Source organism: Coturnix japonica, chromosome 8 (genome assembly GCF_001577835.2).
Source record: "Coturnix japonica isolate 7356 chromosome 8, Coturnix japonica 2.1, whole genome shotgun sequence".
Taxonomy (NCBI): domain Eukaryota; kingdom Metazoa; phylum Chordata; class Aves; order Galliformes; family Phasianidae; genus Coturnix; species Coturnix japonica.
Window position 1 is genome coordinate 14,029,974 of NC_029523.1, and position 22,261 is coordinate 14,052,234.

At 36.0% G+C, this 22,261-nt stretch overlaps 1 protein-coding gene across 4 annotated transcripts in view; it reads left to right on the top strand.

Annotated features, from left to right (window-relative positions):
• Positions 1–22,261, top strand: part of COL24A1 (collagen type XXIV alpha 1 chain) — a 107,428-nt gene that overhangs the window by 17,163 nt on the left and 68,004 nt on the right. For 2 of the 4 annotated variants that reach the window (XM_015870173.2, XM_015870174.2), the window contains exons 5-14: positions 380–433; positions 3,153–3,206; positions 4,612–4,665; positions 9,660–9,704; positions 11,936–11,989; positions 13,119–13,163; positions 14,521–14,574; positions 14,764–14,808; positions 17,555–17,608; positions 19,491–19,535. In XM_015870173.2, the coding sequence (XP_015725659.1) occupies positions 380–433; positions 3,153–3,206; positions 4,612–4,665; positions 9,660–9,704; positions 11,936–11,989; positions 13,119–13,163; positions 14,521–14,574; positions 14,764–14,808; positions 17,555–17,608; positions 19,491–19,535 (504 nt within the window). The remainder of the gene's footprint in view (positions 1–379; positions 434–3,152; positions 3,207–4,611; positions 4,666–9,659; positions 9,705–11,935; positions 11,990–13,118; positions 13,164–14,520; positions 14,575–14,763; positions 14,809–17,554; positions 17,609–19,490; positions 19,536–22,261) is intronic. The other 2 variants (XM_015870175.2, XM_032446351.1) reach the window with 2 other exon arrangements.

Consider the following 22,261-nt stretch of genomic DNA (forward strand, 5'->3'; position numbering starts at 1 on the left):
TCTGTCTGTAATGATTCATTTTGAGGAGGTGGAATACATTGCTTTACGTCTTCCCTTCAAACAGTGAACACTATTCTAGTTCCTTATTTTGTAACTAATAGTTGAGTGACTCACTGTGGTCTCTCTGTGTTAATCCAGTGCCTCCAAGTTGTGCAGCTGCAGAGCCAGTCTGCAGTCAATGCATGCTGAATACCTGTTAAGATTTGGGAACACTTAACTTGTTATTGTTAGGAGGCTGTGCTCATTTCTTGAGAATGTCTTAAGAATCTCAACCAGTGCTTCTGCAAGCAACAGTAACACGGTAAAATTATTCACTGAATGAATGTGAACAGTTTAGTGAATTGCTGAATAATCCCTTTCTTTTTGTTTGTTTCTATAGGGTATTCCAGGACCACATGGTAATCCAGGTTTGCCCGGATTGCCAGGTCCAAAGGTGGGTTAATTTATCCATGTTTCTGTGTAAATACATAGACTTCTTAATGGCTTTTTGGAAGCCATAGAAGCACTTCCTGTAATAGAAGCAATTGTTTGTCTTCAGTTTATGGATGGGGACTGTTAACATAAGCAATTTTTAATTAAATATAATCAATCAAACAAAACTTAAAATCAAAACAAAATAGCAGTTTATGCAGGAATAAGGAAACTGTCCAGGATGGTGGCTTGCAGGAAGCAGTCTGTGCATCCCAAAGGAGTCTGTGTAAATCAGCCTAACCTCTTAGATAAACTGGAATTTAAGGGAGAATAAGCATTTACTTTCTGCCACTTTTTGCCTTGATTAAGAACAACAACAGAAAAAAGAAACTGAGTCATTCTCTATAAATTCCTCTTTTTGTTGGTGCCCAGTCTTTCATATTTAAATGCTCCGATATTTCAGACATTCACACTTGATGTGATACTTAAAACTGCAGCAAAAATACTAGACCTGTAAACTCAGATAAAAACCCTTCAAATCTGTGTCATGCAATGCCCCTTTAAATAGACTTGACGGATTTGTGCAACTGTAGAATGCCTTCGACTCATATTTAGTTTAAACAATTTGATAGATAAGTTAGTAAAAAAACAGCAGGAACTTTGATTTGTTTTAGCACAATTCCTTGTGGCAGAAATCTGACCTGTCATGGCAGGTGTTAAAAACTGCTTGAGGACATAAAAAGAAATTTAATAAAGCTTTCAGTGTTAAACTCTGTAAAACTGAGTAACTCTATCTGGTATGTGTTCTTTAGTTAGTATCTGCTTTTATAGGAACAGTTAAACTCAGAGGTCCACAATTAATTGTTACGTTATCTGTGCTGGCTGTATAATAATGTACATTGCTAGGAAAACAATTATAACTAGTTACTCCTAAGATTTGTTTTATTATGGATCTTCTCACTCCATTGGGTCATAATCCTTAATGACTCTGTAGCCATATCCATGAATTTAAGAAGATAAATGTATGTGCATATGCGTGCTTGTGTGTATATATGCATGTGTGTCTCCATATATGCATGTCTATATATAAATACTTCTGTGTGTATATATATATATGTACACACATTTCAGTAGGTGTGTAGCACTGTTCTTAATTTGTTATATTATAATTTATCTTTTCAATACAAGCTCCTTCTGTAACTTTATGTGGAAGTTATCCAGGTGCTCACCATGAGTTGACTATGTGCATCTAGATGACCTACAAAGATTACTAAGCTGAAATTAAACATTCTTTGGATCTGAAAACATAGGAGATAAATTGCAACAGTGTTCTGTCACTGACTTAATGCAGCTTTGAAATCAATGCATTTTTCCTTTTAGTGTTGAAGCATCCTTTATGCACTTGTTTGAAGCATGGAACAGTGTTAGCTAGTATCCTTGTAAGTGTTTCTATTGGTTTTCTCAGACTCCACCCCTGAACATATGCAGACAATTCCCACCAATAGCTGAGCACCCCCAGCACTTAATTCCTGGTAACAATTGGTAGGGGTGTTAAAGTAATTAAAAAGTATTTCATAAAGCTTGGCTGCATTTCTAGCTCTCTGGGAAAAGGATTAGCTCAAGAAAATCTGTCTTGTAGACAGATGCCCTTTTGGCACTGTTCTAACTACACTGTAATGTTACATACATTAAATAATAAGATGCTTTATTTTATCCTTGTGTCTTGACCTGTGGTCAAGTGTTCATCCACAGCTGATGTATAACAGTGGCCTGGTTTTCTGTGTTTTTTTTTGTTGTTGTTGTTGTTTGTTTGTTTGTTTCAATTATTATTTTAACTAACCAGGAGCTGATCGTGATTTTTTTTCTACTCTTTGTTTAATGTGTCTGCACTGGAGAATGGAAGCAGAAGACAAACTGGATTTGTTCAAGGAGTATAATAATTTGCCTTCCAAAATGTAAACCAGTTGCTGAAAAATACTCAGATATCTCTTACTGTGCTGAAGAACTGTGTTCTGTGTGGCCTGACACACCAATTAAACACTACAAATTCTGCTTAGCAGGTGTACTTCAGAAGTGTTGTTGTAGGAGCGTATTGATCTTGTGGATAGGCTCCTGGGGATGCTGATGAGAATAAAAGGTGTTGCTGAGAGAGTTGGGAGAACTAGAAATTTGGAATGGAGATTAAAAACTCAGCAATGACTATATTGGAAAATGATATCATTACATAGCCTTGTTGGGATGTGCTGGTTTGTAATAAGGAAAGCTAAGCTTTTGAAGCGAGCGAACATTTATAAACTGGCATACTATGCAAAGGAATTGAAAATATAGTTGCACTGGGAATTGGAACAATGGCATTCTCTGCTGATACCCATTTTGTGTTAGTTTAATATATGGAAATCTTATTGGTAAAGTTGAAAACAGGATTTATATTTGGTTATAATTGTGAATACATGCACATTGACATATCTGTATCCCTAGACAATTTGCAAATGAAAACTTGTAATCAAATGTTGTTGTGACATGGAGTTTAGGAAACAGATCTTTCAGTGTGAACTGCTGTATTTTGCTATGGTTCATTGCAAGTTTTTGACTGATACATTATCTATATTACCAAAAAAGTTATATGTGCTTCCCTTCTCTTGCTAGGTTGCTAGGAAACAAAAAAAACATTTGTTTCCACCTATATAATTTAAATACTCTCTTCCCTGTTGATATTAATAAGCTTAATTTCTCTGTAATAGGGCCCTAAAGGGGACCCAGGATTCTCCCCAGGACAGGCAAAACGTGGAGAAAAGGTAACACTTAATTATTGAAAAATGTTGAAGTCTTGTTTAGTAGTTACACTAGTTATAACAAGACAATGCTTTGTGTGTGTTGTACTTCTGATGTGTTTTGACACTTCTGTGAGACTAATCAGTGGAGACACAGGTGATGTAATGAACCACAGGTAAATAAGAAATACTACTAAAGCTGAAATGTGAGTTATATATTTTATTTTGTTTGGGGGAATGACAAAGTACTGATCCCTGTTTTCTTGAGCACTGTCCATTAGTACAAAACAGACAAAATCTGATAAGTGCACTCATTGTCTACAGCATTGCAGCTAGTCAGTTTTATTGTAGTTAGTCAGACTCTATGGTAAGATTTGTCCTCACATTTGAGACTTTTCCATCTAGCTCTTTCTAGGCTTCTGCAGCCAAGTTAGCAGTTGTTTTCTCTCCCCAAAATAGTTTTTTAGGTATATACAAAATTTATAGATAATCTAGTATGATTCTTCATAGAAGTTGTGGGCTTTTAGCTTGTGACTATTTTCAGATAACAAATCTGCTACTTCTTGTGTATGAAACTTTTAAATGAAAGTGATAATGCTAAACATTTAATGGCATTCTAATGTATTCACATTATTAGAATGACTTGTATTTATGCAAAATTTTTATAGGAGTATTTGCTGGTAGTTTAATTATGGAATGTTTATGCTAAGTACAAAAGAGATAGAAGTCCAGGACTTGGTCTATCTATGATGAGTCAATCATTTGCTAATAACTGTTAATTATAACTGCTGATGCATATGTAAAATAAGATTTCTTTGTTTTTATCAAACCCTAACATTCTTAAATACGTATTTTTAGTGGTAAAGAGCTGCTGAGCAGAATTCAGAAATATTTCAATTGATGCCCTGCTAAGAAACTTAATGCTGTTTTTGTGGAAATTGCAACATTGTTTCCAGTTAGCCAGCTTGTACTTCTGGCAGCTTTATCAGTGTCATGAGCAATATCTATCCCCTTGAAATTCAAGGGATATTCATTGGCAGAAGCCCATACTGCTATAGATATTGTATTGAAGAGTCTAAAGCTCACTCACACATAAGTATGAGCTATACCAAAATATATATAGCATGCATCTGTAATCCATGGAGATCAGATTAGGCATTTTTATTGTTCTCACTGTTTTGAGTTCTTAAATTAATCTTTTACCCAAGACAGATTTCCTCAGCCCTGTTACCAGTTACCGTACTTGAGGAAATGCAGCCTTCTCAGGTTTTCTTCAATTGAGTAAAAATAACCTGTGCCTGATTTAAAAATAACAATAATCATAATAATCTTTTTCATACCGAATGTCCAAGAGAAGTTATGATGTACTTCATGTTGATAGCATATGCTGTGGTCCAGTGCAACACTGATTCTGACTGCTGTTGTGCAGGGTGATCCAGGTCCAATAGGCTTTTCAGGACCACCAGGGGTCAAAGGCCAGAAGGTAAGTTCCTGTTTCCTATTTCACATAGCCCTCCCTTGCTCAAAACTACAGCCACCAGATGGAAGAATGATAGAAAGTGCAAGAGATTTCCTTACTGCTGGCGTTGTCAAATTTATGAGGTCAGAATCAGAAACTAAGCAAACAGATTGTGGCAGGTATGACATACCCTGCTGGTTTTGTAGGTGTGCCTGCAAGATAGAGCCATTTTAAGATTGTTTCTATTCAATTTTCAGTCTTTTCATTTTTCTTCCTACCTTGTGTACTTTACAGTATGCAAAAAGCTCTGTGCGATCACATGTTCTTTTGCTAGTAATACTTCTGCATTATTTACTTCTTTTCCAAACGTGTGCCAGAATTGCTAAGTAGATGCCAAGCGAAGTAAGTTCCAATTTTGAGTGTTACTGGGTTTTTCTTTAGTATGAAAGAGGCCAGGTACTATATATTGCATTAAAAAATGCCTAAAACTTATGTCAGTCCTATGTATACAGGAAGGCAAAAGGCAAACAAGGAGTTTTGGAAAAGGAAACAGAAGGATGTCACTAGAGAAAATGATACAACCTTTAAAAAATAAACACAGAATGAGGGAATAAATGCAGTTTACGTGGATGGAGACAATATCTGGCATATCTAGTAGGCTGCTCTGGTTAGTATGTATTATAGATATACTGGCAAAAATCAGCAAGAAAGCTGAGAAAAAGTGCTATTATGTACTATCTTTTAATAAGACATTTCTGTTTTGCAAGTGTAATAAAAAGAATGGAAAACAAATAAAACAGTAGAATTTAGTAGTATGTAACATTAAAGGCAGTTATAAAGTGTACATCAAAAGGATGGAATAAATTGTTAGAAAGATAGGCTCTGGTATTCATGGTCATGCCATAACATATAACGGAGAAGTAATACTTAAAGGCTTGCTTGTTAATGAATTCAAGATGGAATGGTATTACAACAAAACTCATGTTCAATGTTATGAGACATCTTCATTTGATGTTGTCTTAATAGTTGTGTAAAAGAGTAAGAAATATAAATAAATAAATTGTGTACTAATTCATTTCTAGAATTAACAGAAGCAGTTAATGTGTGACCAGAAAAGGAAGCTATCACTTAAGTAATGTCAGGAGTGTGGAAACTCACTTGGCCAAACACATGTGCTCTCAGTTTTGTGAACTCTGTAAACGTGTAGTTGCAACAAGAATTTGCATCCCCCCTTGTGAGAGCTAACCAATAAATCTGGACATTGATAGCTTTTGTTGCTCACTTGAACTTGGGCAGCCTTGAGATTCTCCAAATATTATGCTTTCTCATTTCATCAGATTTATGGTTAGAAAACAAAGTCGTTTTTGTTTTAAAGCTCTTTATATGGGAAGCAGCTGTCACTTGTTCTGGATCATGAGACTGATATTTGGGGGCAAGGAAATGAAAATCTCATGGCTATCATGCTCTCTTCCTGCCACAAGAACTCACCCCCCTATCTGAGGGTGGGACTCAGTAAAGAACCGGGATCACTTGATCACTGGAAACTTTACGGTCTGTTTGCATGTTGTACGCATCAGACATTAATTAGAACCATGTTTGAGTTAACTTCTGCCTGACCTGCATTGCAAGAGCACCAGGTTTTGAACAGCACTGAACCTGTAAACAATAAGAAGTATTTCATGCTTAATTTTTTCAACGACAAATTCAAAATTAGTTGCATCACTTTTCAATATTTATGAATGGGTAAACATGCTGTCGGACTGGTCCTTTTCTGTTAGTTTATTGTGATCTTGGAAATCATTTCAAAAGGAATGTAAATAGAAATAGCTGTGAAGTCATCTGGATCCAAAAGTAGGCTGCACGATAAAAAGTACTTCCATTTTTGTTCTGTGATCCAGTATTACCAGGTAATTGCCACAGCATGGAGTAAATACCTTATTTCTGATCAACTTTCTCTTCTGCTTAAAAAAGGAACGTAAGAAAATCTTATATAAGAATTAATGGTGTCAAAAATTGATTTTGTTTTTTTCACAGATGACTTAGGTTGACTTATGCAGTTTCTTAAAAGTAGTTAATAGCAAATGAGTCTACTGTTCTTCCAGATTTTCTTTTAAAAATGTAATAGAAGTCTATGTTATTTTCATGAAAATTATTTTAACTGATTTTTGTTAGCGTCTTCCAGAAACTCTTAAGTCCAGGGTTTGCTGCTTCTTCTGCAAACCTGGCATCCATTCAATGCTAACTGAGATAGTGGTGGCCATGGAACCGCTCTGGGTGTACTGCAATGCCTGCTGCCCTCCACTGGACAGGACTGCCTTGGCTGTGCCTGTGAATTATTTTTTGTTTAACAAATTTTCTGCTCCAAATTTTCCTGCTTCTAGACTTTGTCCAAAGTTGTTCAGAGTTTATATCAAAATGCATGGTGGAAATCTGAGGTGAATGTGTATATTATTTTCACTTCTTTGACCTGGATAACTTTTGAGAAGCTGTAGGCTTCTGGTTCTTTTGAATGAGTTCAATAGATCATGTTAGAAATATTTCTTAGAAAGATTCATTTTGCAAAAAATAAAAAATAAGCTCTCAGTGCAGTAGAAAAGTGTGGGTAGACCTGCTGCTTTGGATTATAGCTATAAAATGATGTATTTCTTTCTATAAAGCTGAGACTATGGTTTTATTTTTTTGTTGTTGTGAGATAGTAAAACAAAAGTTTGTTACCAATCAGGATTTTACAAACAGATAATTTTGATTGACCTTTTTTGTAACACATCATGTGTCAGTGTACATATCCTTATGTCTGCATGTAAACATGATGTATTTATCTTCCCTGTAACACAAACTGCAAAACCAAGCTTTGCTCTGTTCAGGCTGAGGGTTTTGTTGCTCTGGATGGGGTTCTGAGTGCGCTGTAGAATAAGCACAGAAAATTGCATGCTCATGAGCTGTTTAAGGGCTTGATTTTCGAGCATCTTTGAAGCAGAGAAACAGTGGCTGGAAACTTAGGATTTAGTTTGCAGAGAACGCTGTTTTGAGAGTGCAAATTGTATCTCAAGCTATCTCTGCCAGTGTCATCTTAAAATTAGTCCTTGAAAAACTTTCTTTGTGGTGGTCCAGAGACTTTCCAAGGATGGAAATCCCCTCATTCTCTTCTTCCCGCAAGAAAGGCCTGCTTTACCTCTGCAGGCAGTCTGGTAGTTGCCTCTGACAACCAGACAACTGAGGTGGAGATTTGTCAGCATAAGGATGGTTCTCTTGTGTCCAGACAGCACTAACTTTGGGTCCTTAGCTTCATTTTGAAATGCTTAAATGACTTTAAGTGAATTAAGACTGGGCTACCTCTGTGTAAGAATATGTACTCTAAAATAGGAATTCACTGCAGTTTTTCTCAGGCAGAAGATGCTTTTGTGTAGACAGATGCACACAGGTTAGTCCTTCTCACAGTTCCTTGTCTTCCTTCTTTTGAGATCATCCATGCACAGCTTTCTTTTCTGCTAAACCCACCCGCTCTAAAATTAGATTGTGACAGACTTCTCTTTTGCATGTAAAGCAGTACTTCACTTGTACTGAAATAATTAATTATTGAGAAATTTCTTCTAGCAACACCTATTTTAGTTGGTCATTTGATCAGAAGAGGATGAAATTCTGAAATTGGCAAAGTTCATATGGGGCTATAACAAAATGTATGGCCTTCTGAGGCACAATTAGAAAACTAAATACGTGTTACTGACTTATACGAGCATCTTAAGATCTGCTTTATGAGCTTGATAAGAATACCTGTTCTTAGATTACTGTAATAAATCAGAATATTGTGTAGCAACTTATTTATCCACAATCAGATTAACTGGTTTATTCAGGATATCAATTACAAATTTCTTTTTTACTTCTATTTATTATTTTTTTCAACAGCAGAGCTGCTTTCTCAGATGTGAGATAACATATCGAAATTACTTGACTCAAGTTACAGGATGGTATTGTGGTTTCAATCCTTTATAATTTTGCAAAGCAGCAATATCCCACATGTGATTAGCAAAATGAAAGGACACACCTGCTTTGAGTTTAGAGAAAAGGAGGCCTGTGGGTTTCTTAATGAATGCATCTCTTTTGGAACAAAATTCTTTAAACAGTCCTATAACGGTAAGATTGCCTAACATGTTATTTCCTTCTATTACCTAAAATTATCACTGGGCAAAGTCATTCTGTCCTTTAATCTTGCATATAATGACTAATTCCATATAGCAACATGCTTTTGGTTCAACAGAAGCTTAAACAAAATGTGGGGATACCTGACTCTCTGAAATCAGTTGCAGAATTCCTTACAGCGGGTCTGTCATGTCACTTTAAAGCTCTACTGGCTAAGAACATCACAGCCCAAGGCAGCCAGGCATTCCTCATCATCCAAGACAATCCTTTGTGTTGGATTTCTATGCAGAATTAGAAGTATTTTTTTTGTTTGTTTTGCTTTTGTTTTGGTTTGGTTTGGTTTTTTGTTTGTTTGTTTTTTGTTTTGTTTTTTGGGAATTTATTTCCAGTACCTCTTCAAGCAATGCAGAGAACAGATACTTGGCCTATGCATGATCATGCATGGATTATAGGTCAACTTGCTTGGGTATGCCTAGGTGAGCATACAGACCAAGCAGGTTTCTATTTCAAGTGTCCTGAAGTGGATAGCATGTTCTAGGTGTATTTTTTTATTCTTTTTTTTCTTTTAAGTGCTAAATAATGCTTGAAATGATTAAAGTTTGACAGCTTCATGATTCCAGCACCACAAAAAAGACTTTTGGGATGAGGAGCGAGGTATTCTCTTCACTGGTAGGAATTCTGTAAGGGCTAGAATTTATTCTAATGATTTTTTAGAAAAGAAATATTTTGTCCTGCAATGTAATCCTTTGTTGAGAATGTCCAGGAACCATCTGGGACAATACAAACAAGTCTGGATAATGTTTCTTTCTTGATATTTGGAAACTGGAGTGGGAAGAAAAAGTCAGTTTATATTTATCACAGATGTGTTTCTCTACCTGCAGGGTCATAAAGGTTTTATGGGACTGCAAGGGCCACAGGGTGAGCAGGTAAGTAATGAAAACACAGTAGACTGCACGTTTTGAATGAGTAATTGATGATGGAAGAATGCATAATCGAATATATATGCTTAGTGCAAGCAATCAGTGTAAATTACCAACTGGTTAAGGATTCAGATTGCATAACAGTCAGTGTGGTGAAGAATGGCCTAGATGAAACAGAAAAGACCAACCAAGCTGGCTTGGCAGAAACAGATATGAAATTTTTGTTAGAGATACGGTTTAGATTCTCTCTAACAATCTACTAATTTAATGCATTCCTAATCTTCTAGTATGTTGCAAATTAAGTGCCTAGTAAGGCCTTTTTTCACCTCCATGTCAGTTCAAGAAGTGATTTTTTTCAACACCTAATTGCTAAATATGTTGTGTTAGCAAGAGCAAGGCACCTAGCAGCAGAATAAGTGGAATGGTGAGCTCCCTTTTGGGCAAGAATCAAAGGGAAATGACAACAATAATGGATCATAGACACCAGAAAGGAGATAAAGACAATACATAAACACCATGCATAACTTTAATATGTTCTTTCCACAATTTTTTTTACCCAGTGACTTGTGATTTTTATTATAGACTCACAGACATTTTACTGCGATGGCTGTGGTAGATGGCTGCAGCGAGAGCCAGTGGAAGAAAAATTCATTGTTAACTTCAGGAGAATAGTGTCTCAAACTTTAAAGGAGTTGGTAGGGAAAAGTAATCAATCAGTTTCCATGGAGGGAAAAAGGTTCAACTTGCATTGAAAAATAATTCTGCTAACTATTTGCACAACCAAGCATGAGTTCCTTTGAACACAGTTCAACTCAAGAATGTGAAGATTGGCAATGTGCAACTGTGTGATATCTCAGTGTTCTCATACTACTTCTGTAAATGTTTTCCTGTATTATTGCTTAGAAAATACTCAGACTTCTACTTTAAGAGAGCACTTCAGGTGGAAGTGTTTAGATTTGCAAATAGTTCTTAAAGTTGTCATTTTCAGACTTGGCTGGAGAAGGCGATAAGTTAGACCAGTAGTCATCCATAGCACTTGACCATGACAATAGCTTTTAGAGCAAAGGCAGGTATTCCTCTGAATTTGTCAATAGTTGAACTCCTTGAATAGCTGCTAGCAAAAGCAGAATTTTAAAAGGAGGCTGTAAATGCAACGATTCCACTACATTTTGAGTTTTTTCACACACATATTTAAGTTCCATCTCGGACAAAATAGGAGACTATAGATCCTAGTTCCATAGCAGAACATCTATCAGAAGATGAATTTCTTCCAGTTGAAAACAGGCTCCAGAACATTGAGACAAAAAATACAGCAACCTGTTTTTCATAGAATCACAGAATCCTTGGAGTTGGATGGGACTTATGAAGGCCATCTAGTCCAACTCCCCTGCAATGAACAGGGACACCGCAGCTAGATCAGAATACAGAGGGCTTTATACAGACTTGCCTTTCATCCACGGAAAGACTCTGCATTTTTGAGTGCTGATTTCTGTTACTGCTGTTTTCCATAAATCAGCTGTGAAAAGCTCAGAGGTGTTGTCCTGATCCGTGACTGACATATGACAGTGAGTGGGAAGTTGAGGCTAAGATATCATCCATTTTATGGACTTGGCTTTCAAAAAAAAAAAAAGTGAATAGACATAGATGGAGCTTCTCATGTCTTTGTAATGGGACCATAGCATGTGGTGTCATTTCAGTAAAGCATTTATTTCAGAAAATAGTAAGGTGTGCAGGTGTTGAGTAGTAAAACAACAACAAAACTGATGTCTGGGTTTGACCTGGAGGATGAAGGTGGAAAGAAGCTCAATCCATTCATGTCTAATCCACGGCTACATTGACTGACCTGATTCTGGAAGACCAAAATAAATTTGACTTTGTAAGGGCTCAAGGATTTTTCTTTAATGAAATTTTTAACACACATTTGTTAAAATATAGCTATGACCAGGGCAGTTACTTTGCTGTAAATACCTGTCTCCCACAGTCTTTCTCAATTACTTCCATAAGTTGCATATATATTTTTATTATTAAAGTAAGTGGTATACTGTTTTGTATTTTTTTTTCCCTACAAAGTCTTACATTACTCTTGTAATGCTTATTTTAGGGATGTGTAGCTGATGCTGTTGGAGTTACTTACATATAATGATACATACAACTCTAAACCTGACATTAAGCTTGTTTTCTCTTCTGTTTTTGTATATTTACATTTATTTTTTTTCTTCTTTCCTTTCAATTTTTAGGGAGTTCCAGGAATGGCTGGCAGTGTTGGGGCAGTTGGTTACCCTGGCAGGCAGGTGCAGTAACTATACAAATGTCTTGGTAGTTTGGTTCTTTTTTATTTGTTCTTTTCAAAAATACCAGACCTAGCTCTTCTGGAACTGCTAAGAATATAATGTGTTGGTTTATATCCTATGCTAGAGTTATAATGCTATACCTTTCCAGTGCACACCAATCACACTGACAAAGTACCAAATGTCTTAATGCTGTAGTTCACAGAACCCCTTATGGTTCTGTGTGTTTTAACTGCATATTTTAAATTTAGAAGCAATAGGATGCTGCCTGTAGCTGTATAGTCCCTCATGATTTTCCCTAGTGTATTTACTTTGCTGCTGAAACTATATCTTTAGCCTTTCAGGGAAAATGAATGTTTTCCAAGTTGGGACAAAACATCTATTAACTGAGAAGGAGAACAAGTAAAACTATAAAAGAACTTCTTATAAATACAAGCACTTACATAAATACTTATTTTTTTAATATATAAGGTAACAGATACCTCGGACCAGCAATACAAATAAGATTGTAATAAGAAAATACAAAACAAAGTAGAAATATGTCTTGTCTTCCTTATATAAAGATGTGTGAGACAAATTCAGTAATTAACTTTGAGTTTTTATGTCATCTTAAAGAGTGAAATTGACTAATACTGGTTTATTGGGTTAGGTTTGTAATGACTATGAATCTAAAAATTCCATTACAATATTTTACATAGTAATGGGTGATAATAGGTTTGTATTAATCATATAAAATACCTGGAGCATTTGGACTATGTACCTTACTGTGATATTAGATTGAAAATAAATTTGAATTGTGTCCAAATATAAGAGCTTATGAAAAGCTCTGTAAAATGTTCCCATTGTAAAGCCAGATTGCTAGGTCTGGAAAAAGTTTACTTCAAGAAGAATTAATTGTGATGTAAAGGAAGCTTCAATCACCATCTAAGATTCAGCTGTGAATTAATGAGAGACCTTTCTGAACATGGTCCCAGCATGCCAGTTGGTAACACACTCATCAGTGATGATAATTTTGAAGGCTATATTATATTTGACAAATACTTTTTTTTTTTTTTAACCCCCAAACAAAGCATATCTGTTTACTTAAATGAAGTACAACTCACATCTTTGTGTTTTGCTTTTTTTGTAATAGGGCTTAGCTGGACCAGAAGGTAACCCAGGCCCTAAAGGTGCAAGGGTAAGTAAGCATATAGAGCATTTTGGCACGTGTCTGTTTTCATGCAGAATGTATGGAATAAAGTGGTTGAGGAGTTGTACTCCCTCCTGACAGTTATATGCCCAATGAATCCCTATGGCTTTACAGAATTTGCAAGTGAGAAACCAGTGTTTATTTCAAAATAATATTACATTCTTTGCTATGGTGAGTAATCTCCTGTTATTGCTCTTCCTCTTGTTTGGAATGCATATGGGCAAGAAAAGTAGATAAATAATGAAACTGGGGATGTGAGGGAATGAGGAGTGGATATTTTCTGCCTGAAGCATTACTTCCATGATGGAAGCTATCAGGAAGGTAGATGTATCTGGCAATTGCAATCTACAATGGCTACTAAGGTTGATAAAGGTAAACAGTCTTGTCACATCATATAAGACTTTGTATTGTACAGGTTGCTGAGTAGTTTTCTGTGTTCTCATGAATCCATTAAAGCTTATTGTGTTGTAAATTTGTACTTATCGTTTTTTTTAAATGAAATTACTAAAATCATTTACCTGCAATAGCTTCTTAAATAATAGTCTGGTTTGTTAGTTTTCTTTTTTTTCTTTTTTCTTTTTTTCTTTTTTTATTTTTTTATTGGCATGTGTTATTTTGATGTCAGTTTTCATTACAGTGATGGGAAAAATGAATTTGTCAGGATCAAGTGCCAACAGATATCACACCCTCAGGGACTGTATCTGTTTACGTTTCTTCACTTTATTTTTTCTCAGATTCTAAGTGCATTTTGTCTCATTCTCCTCTCAGCCAATGAGGCATTAAGTGATTATAGTCACTTCCTGAACAAGGGACTTTTTTTTTTTTTTTTTGGTAAATCACCATTCCAACAGCATGTTTCTATCTCCACACAATTTTATAAGAGCATCTGCTTCTGACAGCCTGAAAGAAATACCCCATGACTGCCCTTTAAGGAGAACATTCTGCTTACAACAAGATAAACTTTCTAGCACACTTGCAGATTGCAATAGTCAGGCAAAGGTACTGAAGATAAGTAGCATCTTTGCTGCATTTCAGAGAGTAGTTCTAATTTCATAGGCTTTTTCATGTTTTATGTATTATAATAAAGTGTCTACAAGCCTAACTTACTGGAGCACTTTGTCCATACTTCTTTAATTTATTCAGTACCTATATAATCGGAAATTATTTCTGCTATTAGCTGGAGAGTAAATCCTGGTCATGTTGGCATCAATTGAGTTTCACTGGTAATTTCCAATAAGCCTGGATTTAATCCATGGATCTTTAATCCACAGTTGGCAAACACTGAGGGACAAGCAGTTCTGGTGGAATGCAGTCTTGTAATCATGATTTGTTCTTATTCATTTAGGGTTTCATTGGACCTCCAGGTGTGGCAGGACAAAGAGGATCTGAAGGAGAAAGGGTAGGTTTGATGAAACATCAAGGAAGCAGTAACGTTGAGGTGATTATAAGTTTTAAAACTGTGAAAAATGCACAGGGTCAAAAATTACTTGAATTTGTCTAAAAGGAAACTGAAATTTAGGAAATTACGTGAATAGGTCACATCAAATAATTATTTGAAGCTAGTTATGATGGGTAATTTTTTTCTCAGGGCATTCCAGGCTTACGTGGAAAAAGAGGTCCTAAAGGGAGACAGGTAAAAATTCTAATACTTATTATGATTTCTACTGCCAATGTTAATATCCCTATAATTCACTCCATAGCTTTACTCAGTTGAAAAATATTAACTTTATTTTTTTTTTTTTACTTTCCATTGTTTCCAATTATTACTTTGAGATATTGCAAATTCCATTCGCTAATTCTATTTTAAAGTGAAGGATGCTTAACCTGGTGATTCTCATCACTGAGTACTGATATCAACCCCCTCAGGGTTAAAAAAAAAAAAAAAAAAAGGCAGGAATGCATAAATGTATTTGATAAAATCAACGTTAGCTTGACATACAGATATGATGCAAGTTTTGTGAGGTCTGATTTTGTTGATATTTTGAATGGAAATCAACTGCTTCTAATCTGTGGTATTTTTGGACAGTGGTAAATTAAAGGTGTCTTCTATTTAGCGTATTTTTCTACAGCTGAGAGTAAACACCAATTTGCCAAATACACATTATCAATGTTTATATATTTCCTGTGGTATGTTTGCAATTCCAAGTCTTTTGTTTTTTGCTGCAACCATATTATTTTAGATCTTTGAAGCTGTCCAGGAGTTTCCAATTTTAAATTGCTTATGGTCTGTAACTGGAAACTGCTATGCCATTCTCCAAGCCTGCACTCAGCTGTGCTTAGCAGTTCAGATGACCTCCATCTACCATGCTGAACAAGCATTCTCAGCAGGAGTGGTGTGATTATCACCATACGGCCCTAAGTGTATGTGATGAAAATTATGGCTTTTTCCTCAATCCTAAGGTTCATTCTATCTACATCCTCTCTGTAAACTACTTATTTGATTAAAGACTACTCTTATCAGGACTAAGCCTTGCTTGAAGTACTTTGCTTGATTGGGAACTTAGAAAATATCAGTTATTTTAACCCCACTGATAGCTGTGATGATGGGTTTTTGCCATAGTATCCATGAGTTAACTACTGCAGTGCTTTGGGGGTAGGGTGTTGTCGTGAAAGAAAATTTGACATGGAAATTGCATAGTGCCTCAAGTTAGGCTCCCGACCTTGTGTTCTAGTGTGCAACTTATTTCTTTGGACATTTCAATAATAATGCTGGTGAAAAAATATTCTCACTGGTGGTAGAGTATGATTACATGATATGCGATACATCTTGAGTGTGATTATCACTTGTAGAAAATGAGATAAGGAATAATAAAGGAGGAGTTTGTGATCTTTCACTGATTAAAAACATAAACAGTTGCATTTACTCCCTTTTAGTTTATCACCTCAAGGGCCTGGCAGCTATCATGTTTGATATTTGACAAAGGATCCTACCTGTAAAGTTAAAAATATTACCAGTTAGCAGGTTTAGTGACTAGTTATTCATAGTTGTAATATCTTTAGCATATTTGAAATAGAACAACATATTCAATAGGCAATGATTGTAGTGGGAGAATTTATTTTTATATCGTGTATACGATATGCTTTGGTTATGAAGTTTTGGTTTTTTTAAAGCATATGTATCACGTTTCTTTGCATAATATGCTTGCAATATTAAGTTTGGCTGGATGTCCTGTACTATAAACATGATAGTGCTTTTATGAACATAGTTTGACCACATTTAAGGAGAATTTTTTAAAGTAGTATTCCTCTGTATAGGATTAGTTACGGGCAACTGCCAATATGACAGAATTGACCCTACAAGCATTTAAAAGTCTAGTCCATTATAGCTATGGACAACCAGTTCCGTTTGTATTATATTAACAATATAGACAGTCATCCTTCATATGCTTTATAGTATTGTTAGAAGGTAACACTGATATAATGAAATACTCATTTCCTGATAGCAGCAGTAGTGGATTTCAATGTCAGACTTTTCTGACTGTTTTCCTGTGTTGAATATTCCTTTCTTTTTTTCAGTAACTAGTGTAGTTTTATCAGCATTCGTTAGAAGATATGGCTGAGAATGGGATTATGATGACTGTAGGTAATCAGTCCTCTTCCTAACTTTTGCCATGCCATTGTGTCCTATTGGAAATAAGTAAAATAGTCTGCAAAGCACTAGGAGGCAGCAAGTAGGGTTAGAGCAAAGATGGTGGTGTATTTCCATATTATTTTGCTTCTCAAGCAAGAAATTGAATCTTTTTTTAAAAAACTTTGAAAGTTGATTATGCTAGTCAGAATTCTTCTGCATTCTTACGTTTGATAATCCTTGTCTTAATAATTGAGTCTCTGGAGTCAAAACTTATTGGATCAGCTGCTAACATGTCTGGTTTGACCTATTGTTTCAGTCTCTAGGTACAGGCTATGATGAGTGTTAAGGATAATGCTATGCTACAAAGGGTGAAAAATCTGATTTCTAACAGATGTATATCACACAGAGTCTGTCGCCATTAATATTTATGGAAGAATAACGGAAGAAGGAAAGACAAATATTTTAATGAGTATGGTGGGGTACAGGAGAAAAAATAATCTTGAAGTATTAAATAGGAAAAGAAATTCCAAACAACTGAAATAATCATGTTTAATGTTGCTCTCAAGACATTCAGTCATCTATTTTTTCTCTCTACCCTGACATTTAGTATCTGTATCTCTTTTGGTTATGATTTTAAAAGGCAACAAAGTACCATCTGATTTGTATAACTGATTTGTATAGTTCCTCCTTCTCTCTCACTAAATCCTCTTGCTGAAATCTGAATTTCGAATACATATAGGAATTTCGTATTTAGAACTTCCTTTGCATCTAGGATACTAAAGGACAAGCATTCTCATTTCTGTGTTAGGGTTTTCCAGGAGACTTTGGAGACAGAGGTCCCCCAGGGCCAGATGGAAATCCTGTAAGTATCATGTTATGATGATTTGCATTTAAAAAACAACAACAAAAACCCAACCACATAGCGCTCAGTATTATCTCTCCTCTCAAACAGAAGGGTTTATGCTTGAAAAGAAAGATACTGAAGTTCACAGAGTCAAAATTAACTGGACTGTTAATTTCATGTGGAAAGTGCAAGATAGTTTTTTATTAAGTAGTTATTTAAAAAGAGAGAGAAAAGAACCTGTTGGCTACCAAGAGCATGCACTTCCCAGAGAATCAGATGTCTTACTGTCCTCATTGCATTACTAATGAATGTTTTTGTCTTCCTAAATTCTTGCATTAAATATGATTTTGTATTGCTAATTAAATAATTATTCTACGTTCACCTTAGCAATTGGGAGTTTGCCTGTGTGCCAGAACTGCAGTGTTCATATGTTTCTAGGCTTGATAGTTCATTTTGTCCTTTGAACTGCTACTGAATACAATTATGTCATTTTGGATACAAGTATGTCATTTACTGTGTTATAATCAGTGTGATAACAGCTTTGTCCTTGGCAGTGTGTGCAGGCTTAAAGTGGTATTCAAACTGCAGCAGAGTCAAGTTACTTTACTGGCTGCTCTCAAGGGAGCTTTGCTGTCACTCTGCATTTGCAAGGAAGCCCTGGCAGCAGACTCAAAACTCAAGTTTCATTTGATATGAGAAACCAGTGAAAAGGCTTTGGGCCAGACAAACAGCCAGTCAGTGCTGGGCAAAAGAGCAGCTGATTTAAATCAGCTTTTTTTGCTGGATGCTGCTTTGGAAATTGCAATCAGTTTGTCTTTAGAGGCTGTTTTCAGGTGGACCAGAGTCAGTAAATGGGTTCTTGCTGATGGCCTGCCTTTTCCTATTAGGAATTTATTTTAGAAATGTTGCTGCTGCAGTTACCATTCTCTGGTGCCAACATTTGGAACACTGAGGAAAAAAAAGATAAAATTATATTTCTGGTCACTGAGGCAAAATTCCCCTTATGAGAATGTCAGTCAATGGCAACACAGAGGGCACTCTGAGGGTCTGTTTGACCTGCTGCTTGTCAATGATACCAAAAAGGTGAGTTCTTCCCTCCCTCCTTGTACTTTTTAGTCTTCATCCTTTCCTGGTATGGCAGATATGTTTTTCTGCAAGATCTGAGGAGTACTACTTTAACAGAAATAAACTCAGAAAAAAACTGGATCCAAGAGTAGACTTACCTGTTACCAAGAAGCCTGTTGGAACAAAAATATTTGCAGACAAGTTCCTTCTAATTTGTCAAGACAATTGATTTTTGCTGCTGACAACAGGCAGAAACACTTCTCCCCCCCAGACTCAACCTGCAGGGCTTGTTCAGGCAAGGGGCCAGAGTTGCAGCTGCAGGTGCTGCTGCACTGATGGATTTGGCTGCTCTGTTTTCTGCAGTGTTGAGAATTTTGGCCTCAGCTGAGATAAACTTGAGCGCAACACAGATGGTAGCAGACTACTATTACATTTCTTATTAAAGAAAATTCAAATATATAGTTCATATCAAGAAATAATTTGCCATCAAGAGAGTATTTTCCAGAGGTCTTTCAATGGACTGAGCTGTTGTTCCATTTATGTTTTAAATGAATGTATGTAAACTCTCCTCCTGCTTGCTTCTTTCTACCCCAAAGTTTTGTTTTTATTCTTTCCACTTGAAAGGTCAAGGTAGAAAAAACTGTATATTCCATGGTAATACAGGGATGATTTCATGATTCAAATACCATGTGATCTAATTTTGCAGTCAGACATTTTATAGAATGAGAAGCTGTCACTTGTAGGACCCTTCTGTATGAATCCCAATTTACTTTCTTTTCAGATCACTAAGAGGGAGTACATGTTTATTAAAATCTAAAATTTGTTGCCTTTGTAGGGAACTGTTGGTGGTGTTGGTCCTCCTGGATTTCCAGGGCTAAGAGTGAGTGTCTACTTATTTTGATGTGGCTTTATTAGAACTTTTGTATTTGTGAAATCATAAAAATAAATACAGTAATCCAGATATTCTGACAGTTATATAAACAAATTGGAGTAGATAGTGATAATTGAAATAGCAATATAAAATTACTATAGTATTGCTGGGTATGAAGCACTTCTATATTTGGCTTGATTTTTGTGTGCTTGTTTCTAATCTGATGTGTCTAGATCTCTTATTGGAAATAACCATATTTTTCAAGTTTCTATTTCTAGATGCAATATTACTTTTTGAAAGTGTGAAGTGCTTTCAGGCATCCTTTTTTAGGGATGTCTACAGCTCTCATTCATTCCAGTATGTGGCTTCCAAACTCTATGAAGAATTACTTTTTGAATGTAGCTTCATGTTCAGTTTTCTTGTAAATTTTGTAAACAATGTGCTGCCCATTGTGAATTTTCAAATTGCATTTATTTAAATGCAGTTGCACCAGAGAAGATCTGTGACATGAATACATTGCAGAGAAAGTGGGACTGTGATACTCTTGTACCATGTAGAATTACTTCATTATTCAAGTACTTCATGTGTTTACTGGTAAAGAACCTGGGTCTGATTTTCAGTGTTGACTGAGTGAAGGCCAGCTACCCTGCAGCATTCATAGTTCACAACACAAGAGCAAATAGCATGTTTATAAACAAGTTAAGAAAGCCACGGCTGTGTCCAGTGTAGATTGTTTTTCTTTGGCCAGCTTTATTTTATAACTTGAGAAACATTCTCGATAAGCTTGATAATCTTGATAATCATCTAACTTTTCCTTTGGAGTATGACAGCTCAGCTGTCATCACCATCTTCTTAACAACACAATTATAACAAAAAAATATTCCTATTAAGAAGTCTCTTCTTACTTGATTGGGATTGTTGTGGCATTGCTATGGTGAAGGTGCACAAGCTTGGTGAAGGAACCACTGTGGCTTCCAGTCTTTATCATGCAAACATGATTTGTTGCAATCTTGTCAGCTGACATACTTGAGCCAGTTGGCCCATTAAAAGTCACACTTCTAAGAATTTGGTTTGAATTATAGTTTGCTTTTCTTTCTTACGTGGTGTTCACTGGAATTTTATCTGAAGGATTTTGACAATTATGTAAGTGTATTTAAGATTTTTTTAAAAGCCTATTGCTTCTGAAAAGATGCTGTTATTGATTATTTTGTCTTGAACTTGTTTATCAGTTTATCCCTTCCTAAAATTCAAGAGCACAAATATATGCAAGGTCAAAGCTCTATTTGCCATATTGCTGAGTTGCAGTCATTTATATTGCAAGTGAGTGTCAATACTTCTCTGCAAAATAAATTATAGTCAATCACCAGCTGAAGTCTTAACCATTTGTGAACTTCAAAAAAATATAACCATAATAACAAAAAAACCAACATGATGGCATATTTAGGTTTTGACCAGCCTGAGGTCAATACACATTCTGTCTGTGAGCTCCATGTGAATGGCATGCCAGCTGCCATTTACACACTGGTGCCCCTTTGCTCTGTTCTGCCTATGTAAAAGGCAGATTATGTGCTCCCCTACTCTTCACAACTTGTACTCAAAAGACAAAATGTAAAGAACAAGAACAGACATGTATTTTCTTTATCACATTCGATTACTAAGAGAGTTCTTGTTTGTAGTTTTTGAATTTTGCAATGTGATGATTTGGAATAGCTCTTTGCAGGGCACATGCTGATGTTCACATCTTTTGTTGAAATTAGTTTGACATGACCCATCACATGAAGTGCTGGGAACTTTACATCATCTAATGCTGCTCCATTTGACCTCAAGGAATTACGGGTCCTTGATGGAGCAGAGCGCACCTTTGATTTCTACACCTGTGCTTTTAGCTGAGCTGTACATATTTGTGTTGAAAAACAGACATTTTAAGGTGCAGAAATGATTTTGCAAATGAACTATTTTCAGCAGAGTTTATTGCTTGAGATGACGAATGAATAAAAATATGTACAGACAAGTACTTATGAAGTGCAAATAGAGCTCAGTAAGATAGGGTACTCTTCTGACAGCTTAATAGATCTTATGGATATCTTGGAGTGTTTTTAAAGGTATTCTCTTTCATTGAGCCAAGACATGTTAGAAATTTTGCTCAGCAGAAGTTAACTCTGTGGTCGCTTTCTGAAGCAGTAAGATTTTGCAGCTGAGGAAAACAATGCTGCAATATTTGCTACAGATTTCTGAACAGCTTTATAAGTTGGAAAAAAGTTGGAAAAGCATCAAAAAGTCTGAGTGTGATTTAGAAATAAGATTAGAACACAGCACTAAGGAGGACATCGGTATCTAATGGCATGGTTCCTGTGGGGGTACTATAAGTGTATGGGCATGACTGGGAAAATGTACTATCTTGCACCATCTGTTGGAGACTCCATACTGCATCATATAAGTGCTCTGATGCCCAGCCTCACCATCAGGAGGATGACTGGAAGAGCTTTACTTTGTTGCAGAGTTTCTTTACATGGGATCATTGTGATCTTCAAACTGCAGCAGAATTTCACCAAGACCCCTGAGATTCACATCACCACAGATGTTTTGTGTGGTGCAGCCCTGTTCCCATATTGTGTCTACTGTCCAAATGGATTTGTGCACCCTGGCCTCTGTTTTCTTGTGGCCCTTGTTCAGGCAATATGCCAGTTCTCAGTCTCTTGAGATTTCCCAGCCGTGAGTATTAGCAGGACAGCAAC